This window comes from Pleurodeles waltl, chromosome 6 (assembly GCF_031143425.1).
Source record: "Pleurodeles waltl isolate 20211129_DDA chromosome 6, aPleWal1.hap1.20221129, whole genome shotgun sequence".
In the NCBI taxonomy this organism is placed as follows: domain Eukaryota; kingdom Metazoa; phylum Chordata; class Amphibia; order Caudata; family Salamandridae; genus Pleurodeles; species Pleurodeles waltl.
The window spans coordinates 1,066,877,535-1,066,896,048 of NC_090445.1; the positions used below are offsets into that span (position 1 = coordinate 1,066,877,535).

At 44.7% G+C, this 18,514-nt stretch overlaps 1 protein-coding gene across 7 annotated transcripts in view; it reads left to right on the forward strand.

Moving 5' to 3' along the window:
• Nucleotides 1–18,514, forward strand: part of HSPG2 (heparan sulfate proteoglycan 2) — a 933,800-nt gene that overhangs the window by 551,184 nt on the left and 364,102 nt on the right. For 4 of the 7 annotated variants that reach the window (XM_069240060.1, XM_069240061.1, XM_069240062.1 and 1 more), the window contains 2 exons: nucleotides 14,348–14,483; nucleotides 15,281–15,432. In XM_069240060.1, coding sequence (XP_069096161.1) covers nucleotides 14,348–14,483; nucleotides 15,281–15,432 — 288 coding nt within the window. Of the gene's footprint in view, nucleotides 1–12,627; nucleotides 12,706–14,347; nucleotides 14,484–15,280; nucleotides 15,433–18,514 lie in introns of all 7 variants that reach the window. The other 3 variants (XM_069240056.1, XM_069240057.1, XM_069240058.1) reach the window with 1 other exon arrangement.

An 18,514-nucleotide genomic window follows, 5' to 3' on the forward strand; every position in this document is an offset into this window, starting at 1 on the left:
GGCTGTAGATACACATGCTTTTCATACTGTTGCGATCTAGTGTTGGATCCAGACGTCTATAAGTTGTTTTTCTTCAAAGAAGTCTTTTGAGTCACGAGGTGAAGTGACTACTTCTCTTGCTGATAATGCAGATGGGCATCAAATCCATTGTTAGATTGATTTCCTTCCGCTGTCGGGTTCAGACTTGTATTACTGTGCTCAGGTTAGAGACCATTTCGGAATCCTTTGGGTTCGTAATCCACTCTTACCCTCGTTGGTATTGTTATCTATCACGTTTCCACCCTTGTGTTTTGAAAATATAGAAAACTATTGCACATTAGATTGACGTGTTCTAAACGCGGCCTTCAGGCCTTGCATGTTAGCACCAGTTTTTTCCATCTCGTTGGCCTCACCTTAGAAAGTCCTGCTAATGGAACGAACTCCATTCCACTTCTGCCCAAGGTGCCTGCCTAAGTACCTGATGACCAACTTTCATCAGGTTTGCAACCTGTACTTGTCTCCCAATCACAAGGAAGCAGACTGCAATGCCTGCTGATCGTTTCAATCAAAGAAAACCTTACAGGACTGAAGGGTGCATTGCAGAGAGATGCAGCATAGGGAGGTTGAAGAAACACCCTACATCTTCAGTCAATAGGATGTCGAGGGGGAGGAGGAAGAACTCCATGAAGCCTTTGCAGCTGAAGAAGAGGCCTTTTCCGTTGAAACTCCAGCTCTGACTCAGAATTAGGGATAGATCTCCAGATGCAGGACCTTCCAACGGGTCAGCTTACCATTATTACTAAAGTCCCCGTCCTGCCACCCAAAAAACATTTGGTCCTGACCAAAAATACGGCTCCTGAACCACCACTGCCAACAGGCAATGGTAGGCGCACTGACCATCTGCTATGTATGCCCCGCCCTCAGGCTCGGCACCAAAAGCTAAGCAGAAGTCATCTTTTTCTGTACTGAGCCAGACCATCTTCATCTTCAGCTCCGACCACTCCAGCACTAACTGCTCTGGCTCAAACCACTTCGCCTCCAAAACCACTTTTGGCACTATAAATTTTGACACCTAAATGGAAGTCGGCTTCTAAACAAATCCTCCAGACAATGCAGAAACAGCTCGGTCCATGACAAAAGGAGCTGCACGTACAGCTGTAGACTGGCCACATCCAGCAAAGATTTTGGTGTTGGCTCCACCTCCATCAAAGTACCAATTTTCCTTTGGAGAGGCAATAGACTTGCCGGTTCCTGTTAAAAAGAGGAATAAGGACAAGGCTACAAGCCCATTCCACCCTCCTACATCTAGTTCTCAAAAACCACAACCAGTTCCCCCACCTACCCCATTTCCACCTCATTTTAAGAGCGATTGCCTAGATATTACCCACAGGAATCACAACATGCCTTCACAGTGGGACATGGGGGTGGGGTGCATGATCCCTATGATGCACCCCAGCTCACAGATCCGTGGTCAAATTATGATGTTGATCACAGGGGGGAGGGAGGAGGGTTGTTTGCCAAACAGTCACCCAGTCACCTCCTAATGACACCACCTCTCATCAGAAACGCTTTAGCAGGGCTGCAGACTACCACCAGGTCCCTCTCCTCAAAGACCCTGTAGAAGAGGATTTCTTCTTGGAAGCTCTTATTGAGCACATATAGGGCTACCCAATTCCTTCTTATGCTGCAAGGCATGATGTGTCATACCAACATCTTTAAAGATCATGTGCACGCATGCATCATTACTCCTAGGGTAAACAAAAAATGGAAGCCGCACCCTCAGACCCTATTTACATCTGAGGGCAACATCCCCCGACTCATTGGTTGCGTCTAGTGCCCGTAAGAGGGTTAATTCACAAACCACAGCCGACACTCCATCTCGTGATCAAGAGTCTAAGTTTATTGATGCTCAGGGAAACAAGTAGCGATGCAGGCTGCTAACAACTGGCGAATTGCAAATACACAGGGCCTCTTAGCCAGGTACGATTGCGCCCATGGGGACGAGATGCAGGAACTCCTCCAGTTTCTCCCAGAGGCGCATAAAAATAGGGAAAAGAAATAGTACAAGAGGGCCAACTAATTTCCAACAATTCTATTAGATGTGCCCTAGATTCCACACATACAACTGCCAAGGATATTAATACAAGTGTGGTGTTGCACAGGCATGCTTGGATGCAGATATCTGGCTTCAAGACAGAAGTACACCAATTGCTATTAAGCGTTTTTTTTTTGTTTTTTTTTTACAAGGAACACCTGTCTGGTCCACAAGCGAACCAAGCGTTAGGAAAAATGAAGGACAGAGAGGTTGCCAAATCCATGGAGGCACTCCAAACCCCCCACGGCTCCTTTCGCTGCTCTTCATGTAAGCCAGGCGCAAAAACAGCATCCTCTGATGCCTCTTCCTCTTCATACAGACCGCAGAGTCAGACTGCTCCTTCTCAAGGCTATGACAGGGGTACCTACAGGGTTGACAACTCCAAAGGTCACTGCAAAGGTGCTTCCTTACATGGTGCACCATCAACCACTACGCAGTGACTCCCTTCTTCCCCAATCATTTAACACTTGTCGGGGTTGACTACAACAATTTTTCCCTGCCTGGGCAATCCATAGCATCTGATCAGTGGGTGTTGGACATTATTCAACATGGTTACTGTCTGAAGCGCATCACCTCCAAACATTCTACCTCTCAGACACAAACTCTGTGGAACATCAAAACCTGCTCAAACAGAAAGTGCAAGCTCCCTTTCTCAAAGGAGCTATAGAGCCCGTCCCTCTTCAACATCAGGTGTACACTCCCTATACTTTCTCATCCCCAAAAAGGACGGGTCACTACAGTCCATTTTAGATATAAGGCCCTTAAATCATTGTATTCTGTCAGAGCATTTCCATATGGTCACCCTCCAAGATGTGATCCCTCACTCCAGCATGGCGACTTTGTCAGCCCTAGACTTACATATCTGGGGTTTGTCATAGCTGGCAAGCATAATCAGTTCAAAGTGCTCCCATTCGGGGTCACTACTGCATCCCAGATGTTCACCAAATGCTTAGCAGTGGTAGCAGCACATCTACGCAGACAGAACATTCATGTTTTTCCATATCTGGACCACTGGCTCATCAAAGCCAGTATTCTTCCTCTGTGTCGCCAACACACTCTTGTCACTATATATCTGCTACATCAACTAGGGTTTACAATCAGTATACAAAAATCACATTGTCAAAATGTACAGGTTCAACTGTATCTGGGGTCTATGCTCAACACACAAGTGGGATTAGCCTATCCCAATCTATCAAGGACTCAGATTCCAGACAATGCTACCACCATTTCAAACCAATCAACACCTAACAGTGAGAACAGTTATGCACCTGCTAGGTATGATGGCATCATGCATCGCCATAGTGCCACATGCACAATTGCACATTCGTGTACTCCACAAATTCTTAGCATGTCAGTAGTCTCAGTCACCGGGTCAGCTAGAAGATCTAGTGTTAATAGAGAGCCGCACTCATCACTCTGCAGTGGTGGAACACACAAAACCTGTTAAAGTGGTGGCAGTTCCTCATCCCTGTTCTACAAATCATTCTCGCAGTGAATGCATCCCCCACAGGATGGGGTGCTCACTTACAGGATCTCACAGTTCAGGGTCTCTGGGACACCAGACACCAGGGTCTTCACATCAAGTACCTCGAGCTTCAAGCTGTTTATCTAGCATTGAAAGTGTTCCTAACTCACCTAATAAGCACAGTTGTCTTAGTCCAGACGGACAGTATGACAGCCATGTACTATATGCAAAAGGGGGGGGGGGGGGTCACACTGTCTACAGTTATCATGCCTATCTCAAACCATCTGGCATTGGGCAGTATGTCACAATATCCATCTGTTAACAGAACACCTCCCAGGGATGGAAAACAACTTTGCCAACCTCCTCAGTAGAATGCCACAACAAGTCCACGAGTGGGAACTCCACCTCGAGTACACCTTCCATACTTAGACAATTGGGGGTTTCCAAAGATAGACCTGTTCACAACCGCAGACAACGCAAAATGCCCAAACTTCGCCTCCAGGTTCCCACACCTACAATCCAAGGGCAATGCTCTATGGATGAACTGGTCAGGGTTTTTTTCCTACACTTTTCTGCCTCTCCATCTTCTTCTGTTTGTGGAATGGAGGCTTAGACAAACGTCTCTCACCCTCATTACAGTAGCTCCCATTTGGCTTGTCACCACATTGCTCGAGCTTTCAGTAGTTCCCCACAAAAAGATTCACCTCAATCTGGACCTTCTCACTTAGAACCGTGGAGAAATCAGATATCCAAATCCAAAGGAACTCACACTTGTGATTTGGCTCAGGAGGCCTTAGAATGTGGTTATCTAAATCTCCCACCCACATGTATGACCGTTCCTAAAGAAGCTTGTAGACCTACAACTAGAGCATGTTACACAACTAAATGGAAAAGATTTGTCACTGTTGTAGCAAGTACATTGATCCATTTGTTGTAGCTGTACAAAACATTGTATGCTAGTTTCTTCATTTACGGCTCTCTGGCCTTGCCTACATTTCAGTTTGTTTACATTAAGCTTCAGTGGCTGCCTATCTACAAAACAGGAAACATGTATCTTTGTTAAGAGTGCCTGTTAAGGAATTTATAGAGGACCGCAAGAGTAATTCCACCCAGAGTTCAACCTGCACCCACATGGAATCTCAATATGGTCCTCACCAGACTTATGAGTCCAACATTTGAACCATTACATAACTGTTCCCTCCAATTTTTATCTCGGAAAGTCAACGTTTTTGGTTGCCATTACTTCACTTAAGCTTGTCAGTGTGCTCCAGTAACTAACCTTAGGAGAACCTTTCTTCCAACTACATAGGGATAAGGTGGTCCTTCCCACCAATCCAAAATTCCTTCCAACTGGGGTTTCCCCTTTCCACCTCAATCAATCAGTTGAGTTACCTGTTTTCTTTCTTCAACCAGACTCAATTGCAGAAAGGACCCTTCATACACTAGATGTTGAAAGAGCTCTAATGTGTTACATTTACAGAACCAAAGATTTCTGTAAAACCAAACAATTCTTTGTTGCTTTTTTGCCCCCTCACAAAGGAACACCCGTATCTAAATCAGGCATTTCTAGACAGATAAAATAAATATATTCAGAAATGTTACACCAAAGCTAAAAGGACTTTACCTGCACCCCCTAAAACACGCACTACTTGTAAAATAGGGGCTTTATGGCTTTCCTGGGCACTATCTCAGTAGTTGACATTTGTAAGGCATCTACATGGCCTATACCACACACTTTCACCAAATATTATTTTGTGTATGTTCTAGAAAGCCAGTGTAGGGCAGGCAGTTCTACGTGCATTCTTGCAAACAACTGCAACACCCACAGGTTAGCCACCGCTTTTGTAGGGCACTGCTTTACAGTCTATGCAAAGCATGTGTATCTACAGCCACACATGCTTTGAACGTATTGTGTTACCCTGTAAGCATCTGTTTGTGGCATTTTAGTGCTGTAGATTCACATGCACCCACCCTCCTCCTTGAACACTTGTGGCCGTTGCATTTCCTTTTTACTATTTCATATGCATGGACATCTCTTTACTGATGATTACTCACACTCCATTCTCACCCACCTGTGGGAAAACAATCTAACAATGGAGTTGATGCCCATCCGCATTATCATCAAGAGGAGGAGTCAGTTTACCTCGTAACTCGAAAGACGTTTTCAAAGAAAAAAAACGTGTACACAGCTGGAGCGAAAACTAAATGGCAGAAGTATGCAAAGCATGTGTTCTACAGCACTAAATGCTGCAAAGATGCTTGCACTGTAAGTAATATATTTCATACACTCTATATTGGCAGTAGTTGTTAACTAATGGCGTGCCTCATAGTTTCAGTCTTTGAAGTAACCGTGCTAGATATTTGCTATTTAGGAAAGAGGTATGACTTTCAGGAACCAAGCTTATAGCTTAATTCCAAGCCATTGAAGGACTAATTGAGAAAAATATATCTTGTATTTATATTTCTCATTGCATTGAGAGACTCGAACCCTTATTGCGATACACTGAATGTTGTCATATACATATTTACATTTTTATGTGTGCACACTTAGTACTCAGTTGTATTTTACTTTCTATCCAGAGTGTTTTTTTAAATTCATAAACAGTTAAAAACATGCACAATCTGTTCTCTGCAGTACTACCGTAAGATAAACCAATAAAATAGCACAAAGTAAAAATTGTACAATGCAGTTCTAACTTTTTAACAGGAAAACATAGAAAAACAAGCAAAAATAACCAAACAAGTAATGTAATTCACCGCACTGGTACAAATTGCCAGATTCTCTTTTGGGTCCTTTCAAATTTCGAGAAATAGGTGATTTCCCCACTGGACTATGGTGAAGATAATTTAGGCAACTGTGATGATATTTTGGGTCTTTAAACTGTCTTCGAGCTGGAGGGTTGTAGGAAGTTTGCTCTGTATGCACTATTTCAAAGTAAGGAATAGGATGCACAGAGTCCAAGGGTTCTCCTTAGAGGTAAGATAATGGCAAAAAGAGATAATACTAATGCTCTATTTTGTGGTAGTGTGGTCGAGCAGTAGGCTTATCCAAGGAGTAGTGTTAAGCATTTGTTGTACATACACAAGCAATAAATGAGGAACACACACTCAGAGACAATTCCAGGCCAATAGGTTTTTGTATAGAAAAATATATTTTCTTAGTTTATTTTAAGAACCACAGGTTCAAATTTTACATGTAATACTTCAAATGAAAGGTATTGCAGGTAAGTACTTTAGGAACTTTGAATAATCACAATAGCATATATACTTTTCAAATAAATCACATATAGCTATTTTAAAACTAGACACAGTGCAATTTTCAACAGTTCCTGGGGGAGGTAAGTATTTGTTAGTTTTTGTAGGTAAGTAAACCACCTACGGGGTTCAAGTTTGGGTCCAAGGTAGCCCACCGTTTGGGGTTCAGAGCAACCCCAAAGTTACCACACCAGCAGCTCAGGGCCGGTCAGGTGCAGAGTTCAAAGTGGTGCCCAAAACACATAGGCTTCAATGGAGAAGGGGGTGCCCTGGTTCCAGTCTGCCAGCAGGTAAGTACCTGCGTCTTCGGAGGGCAGACCAGGGGGGTTTTGTAGGGCACCGGGGGGGGGACACGAGTTAGCACAGAAAGTACACCCTCAGCAGCACGGGGGCGGCCGGGTGCAGTGTGCAAACCCGCGTCGGGTTTCAAATAGGTTTCAATGAGAGACCAAGGGGTCTCTTCAGCGATGCAGGCAGGAAAGGGGGGGGCTCCTCGGGGTAGCCACCACCTGGGCAAGGGAGAGGGCCTCCTGGGGGTCACTCCTGCACTGGAGTTCCGATCTTTCAGGTCCTGGGGGCTGCGGGTGCAGGGTCGTTTCCAGGCGTCGGGATCTGGGAGTCAGGCAGTCGCGGTCAGGGGGAGCCTCGGGATTCCCTCTGCAGGCGTCGCTGTGGGGGCTCAGGGGGGGGCAACTCTGGTTACTCACAGTCTCGGAGTCGCCGGGGAGTCCTCCCTGAAGTGTTGTTTCTCCACAAGTTGAGCCGGGGGCGTCGGGTGCAGAGTTGCAAGTCTCACGCTTCTGGCGGGAAACGCAGTTGTCTTGAAGTTGCTTCTTTGGAAACAAAGTTGCAGTCTTGGATGAACAGGGCCGCTGTTCTCGGGAGTTTCTTGGTCCTTCTAGAGCAGGGCAGTCCTCTGAGGATTCAGAGGTCGCTGGTCCTGGGGAAAGCGTCGCTGGAGCAGTGTCTTTAGAAGGGAGGGAGACACGCCGGTAGAGCTGGGGCCAAAGCAGTTGGTGTCTCCGTCTTCTCTGCAGGGTTTTTCAGCTCAGCAGTCCTCTTCTTCTTAGGTTGCAGGAATCTGAGTTCCTAGGTTCAGGGGAGCCCCTAAATACAGAATTTAGGGGTGTGTTTAGGTCTGGGAGGGCAGTAGCCAATGGCTACTAGCCCTGAGGGTGGCTACACCCTCTTTGTGCCTCCTCCCAAGGGGAGGGGGTCACATTCCTATCCCTATTGGGGGGTTCCTCCATCTGCAAGATGGATTCCTAAAAGTCAGAGTCACTTCAGCTCAGGTTGCCTTAGGGGCTGTCCTGACTGGTCAGTGACTCCTCCTTGTTTTTCTCATTATCTCCTCCGGCCTTGCCGCCAAAAGTGGGGCCGTGGACGGAGGGGGCGGGCAACCCCACTAGCTAGAATGCCCTGTGGTGCTGTAACAAAGGGGGTGAGCCTTTGAGGCTCACCGCCAGGTGTTACAGCTCCTGCAAGGGGGTGTGATAAGCATCTCCACCCAGTGCAGGCTTTGTTACTAGCCACAGAGTGACAAAGGCACTCTCCCCATGTGGCCAGCAACATGTCTAGAGTGTGGCAGGCTGCTAAAACCAGTCAGCCTACATGGGTAGTTGGTTAAGGTTTCAGGGGGCACCTCTAAGGTGCCCTCTGGGGTGTATGTTACAATAAAATATACACTGGCATCAGTGTGCATTTATTGTGCTGAGAAGTTTGATACCAAACTTCCCAGTTTTCAGTGTAGCCATTATGGTGCTGTGGAGTTCGTGTATGACAGACTCCCAGACCATATACTCTTATGGCTACCCTGCACTTACAATGTCTAAGGTTTTGCTTAGACACTGTAGGGGCACAGTGCTCATGCACTGGTGCCCTCACCTATGGTATAGTGCACCCTGCCTTAGGGCTGTAAGGCCTGCTAGAGGGGTGACTTATCTATACTGCATAGGCAGTGTGAGGTTGTCATGGCACCCTGAGGGGAGTGCCATATCGACTTACTCGTTTTGTCCTCACCAGCACACACAAGCTGGCAAGCAGTGTGTCTGTGCTGAGTGAGGGGTCCCCAGGGTGGCATAAGACATGCTGCAGCCCTTAGAGACCTTCCCTGGCATCAGGGCCCTTGGTACCAGGGGTACCATTTACAAGGGACTTACCTGGATGCCAGGGTGTGCCAATTGTGAAAACAAAAGTACAGGTTAGGGAAAGAACTCTGGTGCTGGGGCCTGGTTAGCAGGCCTCAGCACACTTTCAAATCAAAACATAGCATCAGCAAAGGCAAAAAGTCAGGGGGTAACCATGCCAAGGAGGCATTTCCTTACAAGGGTTTACTGGCACATCTGATCCCCTCTGTGTGCAGGGCTGCCCCTGCTAAAGTCCCTTGCAAATATCTTTCCCATGTGTCAGGGTTATTAGTGATGTGGATGTGGTATGAACCCCGCAGAAAAGGAGTAAGCAGTGGTATACAAACATAGCATGCTTTGTTCACAGAGGTCTAAAACAAGAAATGCTGGATGTGGCCCACTGGGTATTTTTCTTTGGCGAAAGTAGGCAAACTCCATGAACCAAGAATGCTACATGGTGTGCTGATCAATTTTCAGATGAGTGATGACACTTCTTTGATCTGCTAGATGATCAGTAAGTCAACACGATAAATGTTAACCTGAAAATACTAGCTCTTCCCACTGTATGACGCACCAGGGATTGTCTTGACATGGTTACAGTCTGCAAAAGACCATGTTATTCTCAAGAAAGATTCTTTTACAAGCATTTTCGAATTGCATGTCTCCCACATGGGTTGCCTCTTAGCACTGTTGGACTTCAGTTACTTTGCTGAAGGCTACTTGTTTTAAGTTGGTGAGATCTAGGCTACATTTTCATTTGCTGCTAGACTGGGTTGCTCAAAACCTAGGTATAAGGAGGTGGTGTTGCTCTGATAGCGGGCTTGAATCCGCTTGTGTGTGCTTTCAGGTGTTTAGCACAGCACCACATCATCAAAGATCTGGTTAAATGTATGGAGATCACGTAAGCCTGCAAAGATATGATTGTGTACAATATTATAATGGTGGCTCTGTGATGGCAAGAGGATTTGGTGAGGTGGACCTGAAGTTGAGTATGCAGGTTACAAGGTTTGTCTGTATGAATTTGTTTTAGAGCAACCTACTATCAATGGGCTGGCCTTTAGCCATTTGGTAAATGCAAATTGAACTAGATGGCCTTCTACACCTGGGAGTCATTTATAGAAGGTGCAGATGTAATTTGTAAATTGTGTGGCTCCTCTGGTTATTAGCTTTGAGCACAAGAGACGAGCACTCTTCATGCATATAGTGTTGTTGAAGAGCACCACATTGGTATCTGTATGAACCTCTGAGCTGAAAGGAACTGTACATATGCATTTTTAAAGTTCTTACACTTAATCTGCTAGTGAAACACATTCTCATAGATTTTTCTCAAACTTGGCTTTAAGTTAGTGTATAGCTGTAAAGCATGTTCCTTTAGCAAAATATTGAATGTTAGCCAGGGACCTGTACATTGAGGTTCCAAACATGCATATGTTTAGCAATTTGAAACTTTTTAGTTAATACATTTTCTATGATTGGTCAGGATTTGGTATAACATAGAAATAGTACAAATTCTGGTCTTCCTTTTAAAATGCAGTCATGGTTTTCTGGCAAGAAGTTATGGACTATGAATTTTGCATTGTCTATGAAAGGAGATTATCCTCAACACTCATTGTAATATTTTAATGTAAGGCTGCAGTAGGTGACAGATTTGTATGTTTTTAGGAATACATTTTTGTTTTGTTTGAGATGACATGTATGACCTCCTCCCGGTAAATTCCATGCAGTACACTTAGCATGTAAGTCCATCCACACCCTCCAGTGTGTTGATCAAAGTTGATCCTGGTCAGATAGGAACTGGACCTCACACAAATTGAATATCTACTTGCCAGTACTTTTGAGGCCTCTTTGTCAGCAAACGTGAACCTGCCTATGCTGGTGCTCCCTTGATACCGGAACTGTGAGGTGCGGGCCTAGGACCAAGACACATGAACTCCAGCAGGTAAGAGACCTGCTATGGCTTATTACCTGTCAAGGTGGATTTTATTTTTTTAGGACAGAAGTACCCTTAACAGCTAAACAAGCCTACTGTCAAACTGCATCATGATCAACCATTTGCTCAGATTACTGAACCACTAATTCATGGTGGACAACTCGTAGGACCCCATGGACGGTATGAGGTGAGGACTCTGCTTTCTCACTCTAGCCCTCCACTCTTCTTGCTTCTGAACAAACCTGCAATATTCCAACCTAAGGGAGAAGGTGTATTTGTTCTTGTGGTGTTCAGTTTCATTTTCCTTCTGACGAAGGGTAGTTATTTTGTGCTTAAGGTGACACGGAGCATAAATATGTGCTGCATATTTTGTTAACATTTCATGTGCAAACTTGATACCGGTGAGTTTTTCCATGTAGAACACTGAAAACAAAGGAGCGCTACCTTTAGTAATAAAAGACAGGGTAGTCAGAGAGAGGACCAGTGAATTGTTGAAAATCATTATTTTTGGCTGTCAGAGATCCGAGGACAAGTTACTGTGCTCCTTAAGAGAGTAGCATCAATGTTGTGGTATCTCATCACAGCCATGGGCAGTCGTAGCGGGTGAGGTTATTGCCTATACTTCCCTAAATACCCGCCATCGCAGGGTGAGAAACCCCACTAATTGTTGCAAAAACAAATGGGCTTTCCAACATGGCAGTGGCGTTGGAATTTTTCAGAGGCGACTAATCGTTAAATAAAAGTCAGGCCATCTTAATATTTTAGGAGTGTCTTTGACCCTAAGTGAGGTTTTGATTAATGCCCCTCTCTGAGTGGCACTATTATTTTTGGACTGTGACTATTAGATCACTACATATTGGTCCCAGTGGCCACCAGTGACCTTTGTATTTACGAAGAAGCAGGTGACTCTCATTGTGCAAATATTTTCTCCTCCCCCTGGCATGTTGCTGTAGTATCCCGAAATACTGCCTTGGACACGCATATTAAAAGCTTACAGCTCTTGTGACCACTCTGGAACTCTAATTCTCTCAGATAACATTGTCTCAGAGTCTACAAGAGCAGTTAAGGTGAACTTTACATGGGGCAAAACTGAACCAGACTATGGAACGAAACGCAAACTCTTCTAATGCTTCATCATTTGGTACCAGAAAACATCACTTTTTCACTATTCGTTATTTTACTATTCTTTCAGTTATATAAACTTAAAGTTGTCATAATATTTACCCTGACAAGGCATTATTCCTTGTTACATATGTGATAACCCACTGCGCTTTACTATATTTGAATCGGCTTTTATAGCAGCTGTCTTGAGTTCAGCATTCACTGCTTGGACAGACCATCGGAGATTCAGTGAGGTCACGATTTCCAGTTCTGTCTCAGACCACAAATGTTTCCTGCCAAGCGGGGTACGTGTTCTGTCTCATCTTTGATATTGTTAGTGGCCCGTACAACTTCAGGTTTTTGGAAATGTCCCTACAAGCTCATTTAATGTAGCCTCACTGCGACTTCATGCATCAGTGTGTATAGTTAAAAAAGAAAATAGAGCATGTCTTTTATTTATCTTCAGGCTGGATTTGTCTTTGACCTGTCTTTTTACAGCTTGTTTCTTTTTACAGCTTGTTTCTTTAGGTTTTTAATTGAAATCATAAGGAACTTGGGACAGAGGACTGATATTTTAACCAAAACCTTGCCCTGGCTCCTGCTGTGTGCTGTCTCTTTCAGTGCTCAATCTGCCTTTCACTATGCATGCTTCCATTCTTTCTCTTCTTCTGCTTAGGCTCTGTCTTCCTTTGGCTTCCTTCACTTCCGAAACAGCAGCCTTGAGGCACTGCACAGACGGATTCAAGAACTCCAGGTAGCTGCTTCTGCATTCTATCCTAGCTTTCGGCATTCCTCTGTGTTCCTGCAGGGCATCCTTATGTGTCTGAGTCAGGAAACCCACCCTTCAGAAAAAATGGTGTATAGTTTTTGCCAACTAAAGAACGTCTGCCCACCCAAAGAATGTTGTATAGTTTTTTTTTTTATTTAGCAACATTAACATTAAAAAAAAAAAAAACATAATTTGAATAATTGAGAACTAACTGTTAATAGTGTGGTCAGCATGCATCCTCTAACCCACTAGCCTAATATAGGGTTGAATCGCCAGGCACGTTTCTGTACCACACAAACCTCTTGCATGCATTTTAGTTGCTCGTCGGAAGTCAAGCATTCTTTCAGGACTCCTGCATTCTGAGACATATTTGCAGATTTGTCCTAAACTCTACTCTTGTGTAGCTCTTCTCTGTTTAATGGACTCCTGCTGTATGACCTAATATGAAATGATGGACCTGCAGTATGCTGTAGGAGGTAATTGGACCTTCTATGGCAGAATGTAAATAACTTTGATTCAGACTGGTCTTACTCTTTTTGGTTTGACTTTACTGGTACCTTAATACAATTATTTGCAGTTGTTTTGCCTGGACAATGAAAAATGGGGTTGTCCTTGAAATGGAGCTTTGTGATGTTGCTGTGAAGGGATGGATCTCAGGTATTGCGTCATTGCTGTGGGATGTCCTTATACCATGGTTGATATGTATTAAACGTCCTCACATTTCTCTGTGTGAGGCTGTCTGGTCTTCTATGTAACTATTTGTGGCCATTTCAGTAAATAGTTGGCTGAAAGAAGGAAGAAGAATGTCTTCCCTCTCCAACAAGTTGATTTTCTCAGTTGCTTAATTTTTTCATATTCATTGTCCGCTCATGTAACATAAATGACTTGTATTGTTTTCACTCCTGGCTAGACAGTCCTGCAGCAGAACTGAAATGAGAAACCTCATTATTTTTTTCAAAAACACTATTCGTGTATAATTTCCAATTAGGTTTACATGGATATTGTAATTTAACTGAAACATGACCTGTATCCGAGTTTTAACAAAATGTAACTTTTATCTGTCCCCTTGTCCAATTAGATATATGCTCTAACATTATCCATTGAGCTCTTCATCTACTGGATCCTTCATCACCCATCTGCCTAGCTCTGTGTGCTTAGGCATATATTGTCTGCCATTGAATATAATCTTTGAGTGCTTATTTATTTTGTCTGTGTGCTTGAGTGGCTTTATCAATGTTGTTTTGGTGCATATGTTTATTTATCTGTGTACATGAATGTGAGGGAGCTATGTTGCTGCATATGTTATTGAATATTACATGCCTCTTTGTGCTTTCACCATACAAAAGCTGTTAGTGTTGGAATTACGAGTGCTCGCTGTTTTGCCCCCATTTTGTTGTCTTAAACATATAACATTAGTGGTAGAAGAGCCATTTATCTATTTTGCTCTATCGTCCCTAAATGCATTACACTCCTGACATGTTGGTACTCTGCTCTCTGGGTAATGATACTTAACTGTTACAACCCTCCATAACCTTGCCACTGCTTTGTGTGGGGCAGTAGTATTTTCTGTTACTCATTTTGTGTATACATGTCCGTGGGTTAACAAAAGCAATTTGTTCCTTTGTAGTCTCGTGTAGAAAGAAAAGATATTTCCACTCTGGTGATCCCATCAGTCACAACTGCTGATGGAGGGACCTACATTTGTGTTGGAACCAGCTCCTCTAGATCTGCAGAAGCCAGAATTGAAGTTATTGTCCATAGAGGTAAGAAACAAAGTCTTTACTTTTTTCAGAGGGCATTTAAGCACAGTTTATGAAAGGTGCACTTGCACACAAACCAAAGCATCCAATACCCAGGTTAACATTTAAAACCATGGTCAAAATCTGTTGTGTGGTTTTGAGTAACAGTCTTAGAGGTATATCAGTATAACAATAACAGCAGAAAATGCCTTGTAGGATACTATACAGAGATGTAATGGAACTTGGTTTGCATCTGAGTTCGAATCATTGCATTATCTGTGACCTGTAGGAGTTCTCCACTGCACTTTATGAGGTAACCGGAAGATGGATTTGCGCGAAAGCTGGGATGAGGACAGGACCTGGAGTCTGGTATTGGATAGTAGTGTGCTCTGAGACTCCATTAATCTCGGAGTCTAGAGGGACGAGAGTTTGGGGAGTTTTTGAAATGGATAGTATGCAATGGAAATAACTGGAGTGTGTAAATATGAAGTCTTTCAGCTTATGGGTGCTGGTTTCTGTAAAGCTGGAACCCAAAAAAAGAATATTAGCAAGTAATACGCTCAAATAATACATTTAGAAATGTAACTTGAATTAAAGATTTAACAAAAAAACCTAAGCACTAATTTTTTAAACATCCTGGGGGGTGGGGGGGTTGGGGTGTAATTTGGAATATAATCATACATTTAGCTGCTTAGCTCTGAAAGACGCATGTCTGTGTTTTGCTTCAAGCTGAAAGAGAAAGATATGTTAAGTGCTTTCGATTGAATTTGTGGGGAAGATGTGCAATCCTGCCTCGTTCTGAACCCTGTTTGCCTCTTCAGCATCTGCTGTTGCAGCTCCGGTGAGGATTGAGCCTTCCTCAAATGCAGTCACTGAAGGACAAACTGTAGAGCTGAACTGCCTTGTATCTGGCCCACCACCACACACAGTCACTTGGCACAGACCAGCAGGTGTTCTCTCTTCCAACCATCAGGTATGTGAGATAAAGGGATCTCAAAGTATAGATAACAATTGATAATAGGGCCTATTTTATTGTCTTCTCCAACATGCTAGCTATTAGTTGGCCCCCTGCTCCATCTTTAGGCTCACATCACCTCACTGAGTGAGTCTGGATGAGACTCGGAGAGATAGGTGTCTGTTGTTTCCTATCATGCTTGCATGTGGCTACACCAACATTGCTGAGAACCTAGGTTTAAACATTATTGAATATTGACCAAGTAGGTTAGGTACAGATGCCACAAGGTGCGCAAATGGAGATACTTAAATGGAATATGTTGATGATATATGTATGTCTCACTTTTAAGTCCTTGCAGTTGTTTTCGGTTATTTACGTGTTAGTGGTTTTAACCGTTTACTGCAGTTTAAAAGATTTCCTGTGTGTGGCCGGTGTGCGGAGCTTGTCACAAATGCAGGACACATTTCCTGATCTTAATGTGTTCTGTAGCGTCGTGGATTCACAATCCTGCATGACCATTTATTTTAGAAATTAGGATCAATCAACTTTTAGTGGTTGTTTGTATATACAAAGTTGGACTTAGATTTCTTTCATTTTATGAGAAAAGAAGCCCTAAAATCCTATGGACAGGGAGAGGGGATGGTAGATCTCGGTTGTGCCTTCAAAAAGTGCTTTTTGTGGCAGCAAGCTTTGTTCTTTGCTTATCTCAATAAACCATGTGTTAAAAACTTTCAGCAGTTATGACTGTTTAGGAGCTCTCCATGTTAGTGCTCTTAGAACTGTGTTAATTCATTATACAGCGAGATCTGTATCATATGAATGGTGCGTAGAACAGATCTGACGCAGTGCTCAAACGCTGAAAAAAGGTCCTATCCCTACAGATGAGGGCTGTGGACCCATGTGTAGGAAAGTAGCAACTTTCTGACATAGCTTAACCCCACTTTCTGACTGATGTCAGTATGTTTAGACTGTAGTACACTGATCCTGCTAATCAGGACCCCCCAGTGTCTGCGCTCTCTCCTCTAAATTTGGTTGCTGGCAAACTTACCCGCAATCCCATGCTCCCCAATTGGTATACAGGTGCACCCATGTAAGTCCCTATAATACTTAGATACCCAGGGCATTGGTACACCTGGGGTCTCCCATGGGCTGCTGCATGTATTATGCAACCCATGGGAGCCCCTGCAAACGGTGTCTGCAGGCCTGCCATTGCAGCCTGCATGAAATAGCACATGCACCTTTCACTTCAGATAAAAGGCTTGCCTTATATTAAGGTCATTGCTCTTGGACACTGTAAGTCAACTATATGGTAGGCCCTTCAACCCAAGGTGTGCATGCCCCTAAGTGTGAGGGTTCTCCTACATGAGCAGGATACCCCTACAAACCCCAGACTCCATTGCCTGGGCTTTGTAAGTGCGGGAAGCCATCTTAAGGTATGTAGAGGGCACTGGCCAACACGAGTGGTCCAACTAAATAATGGCTTCTCATAACCCAGGCATTTTTTATATCAAACATATTGGAATCGTGCAACTACAGTAATTCTACCGCTAGGGCTAGGTGCATGATCCCATGGACTCTTGGAGTTCCTTAGAGGATCCCCCAGTTCTGCCTGTGCAGCCTTACGTGGTATGGCTGCAAGCCCACGCTGCTGCCAATCCCAAACACTATCCTGCCCTCCTGCTGATGAGCCTAACTCAAGCAGGGGAAGGCAGAACAAAGGATTTCGTGCAAAGGAGAGATGGCTCGTCCCCCCTTAAAAAAGGCTTATTTGGTGCCCTCCTTGCATATTCTGGGTGGCAACAGTCCAGGAACCCTCAGCTCCTGCTCTGGCACAGAACCACACAAAGGACAGGGGAGTGACCACCACCCTGTCAAGCTTCTCCCCTAGGGAGGTACAAAGAGCTCTTCCAGGTGACTGGTTGATTATACCATCTTGAGAACAAGGTGGGCAGAGGCCCCTGGTTATGCCAGGTAGAGGATGTGTCTGACCTCTTCTGATAGGTGGGTCACTACAGAGAATGACCAACCCCCACTTAAGAGCTCCCCCGAGGGTGGGTCCTCAAATTCATCGAGCAAGACTCTACAAGGAACTCTCTGCCAGACATCTGCTCTTGGCCTCCGGATCCGCTGCTGGTCTTCTTTTGGAACTGACATAAGACTGTATCCAGTTGGGAGGGCTCCCACTACAACATTGTTTCTCCAGCTCCTGCAAGATTTCTGCAACACCTGTGGCTGTGCATGCTCCAGGATCACAAGGACTCTGCCTGCAACCAAGAAGCAAGAAGAAATCGCCCTTGGAATGAAGAGGTAACTCCCCTGCATTTGCAGGCACCTCAGGGCGACGACCGGCTGGTGGATCTTGCTGTCCCACGGACAACAAAAAGGCTCTGCTCACAGTTGGTAGTTCTGTGGTCCTCTCTGGGTTCAACTTGTCTTCTGACCAACTTGGGAGACGGTGGACCCTTGCTGAAGCCACTGGAACGGAACCCCCGTGCACCACGACTGTTGCTCTTGCCAATGCTTGTTGGCTGTTCCTTCCAAGAGATCCTTGAGCTTCAGGAAGCCCTATCCTCCAGCATTCTTCAACTCCAGATTCAGCTTCCACTCTGCAGCTCCTGCGACGTGGGACTCCTGTTTTGTTGTGCTGCTAAGGCCTCTCTGTGTCCCTCTGTGCCTGCTTGTCAGTGTGTCACTCATAGGGGCTCCTTCGACTCCACCTGGTTTTCCTTCCTGCTGAAGGCTTGCCCTGACTTCCTTCCAAGGGTCGAGTCACTAAGACCTTGCTGGTCCTCCAAAACCTGCAATCGTCCTTGCAACCACTATTTTCATTTGCCAAGGCTTGTTTGTGGTCCTACTGCATCCCCCACCCCCGCAGTCCGGCAACCGACGTGGTACAGCTCGTGGGTGACTGCAAGGATCTCCTGCATCACCTTGACTCAGCAGCTAGACTACTTCCTTCACTGTCCTGCAAGAACTTAACCTACAAGATGGTGGGCACTGCCTACCTGCACCACCTGGACATCTCAGAGTGGTCTGGACAATGTACTCTTCTTTTTCAGGTTCTTCACATCTGGAATCCACCTTTGGGTTCCACTGGCCT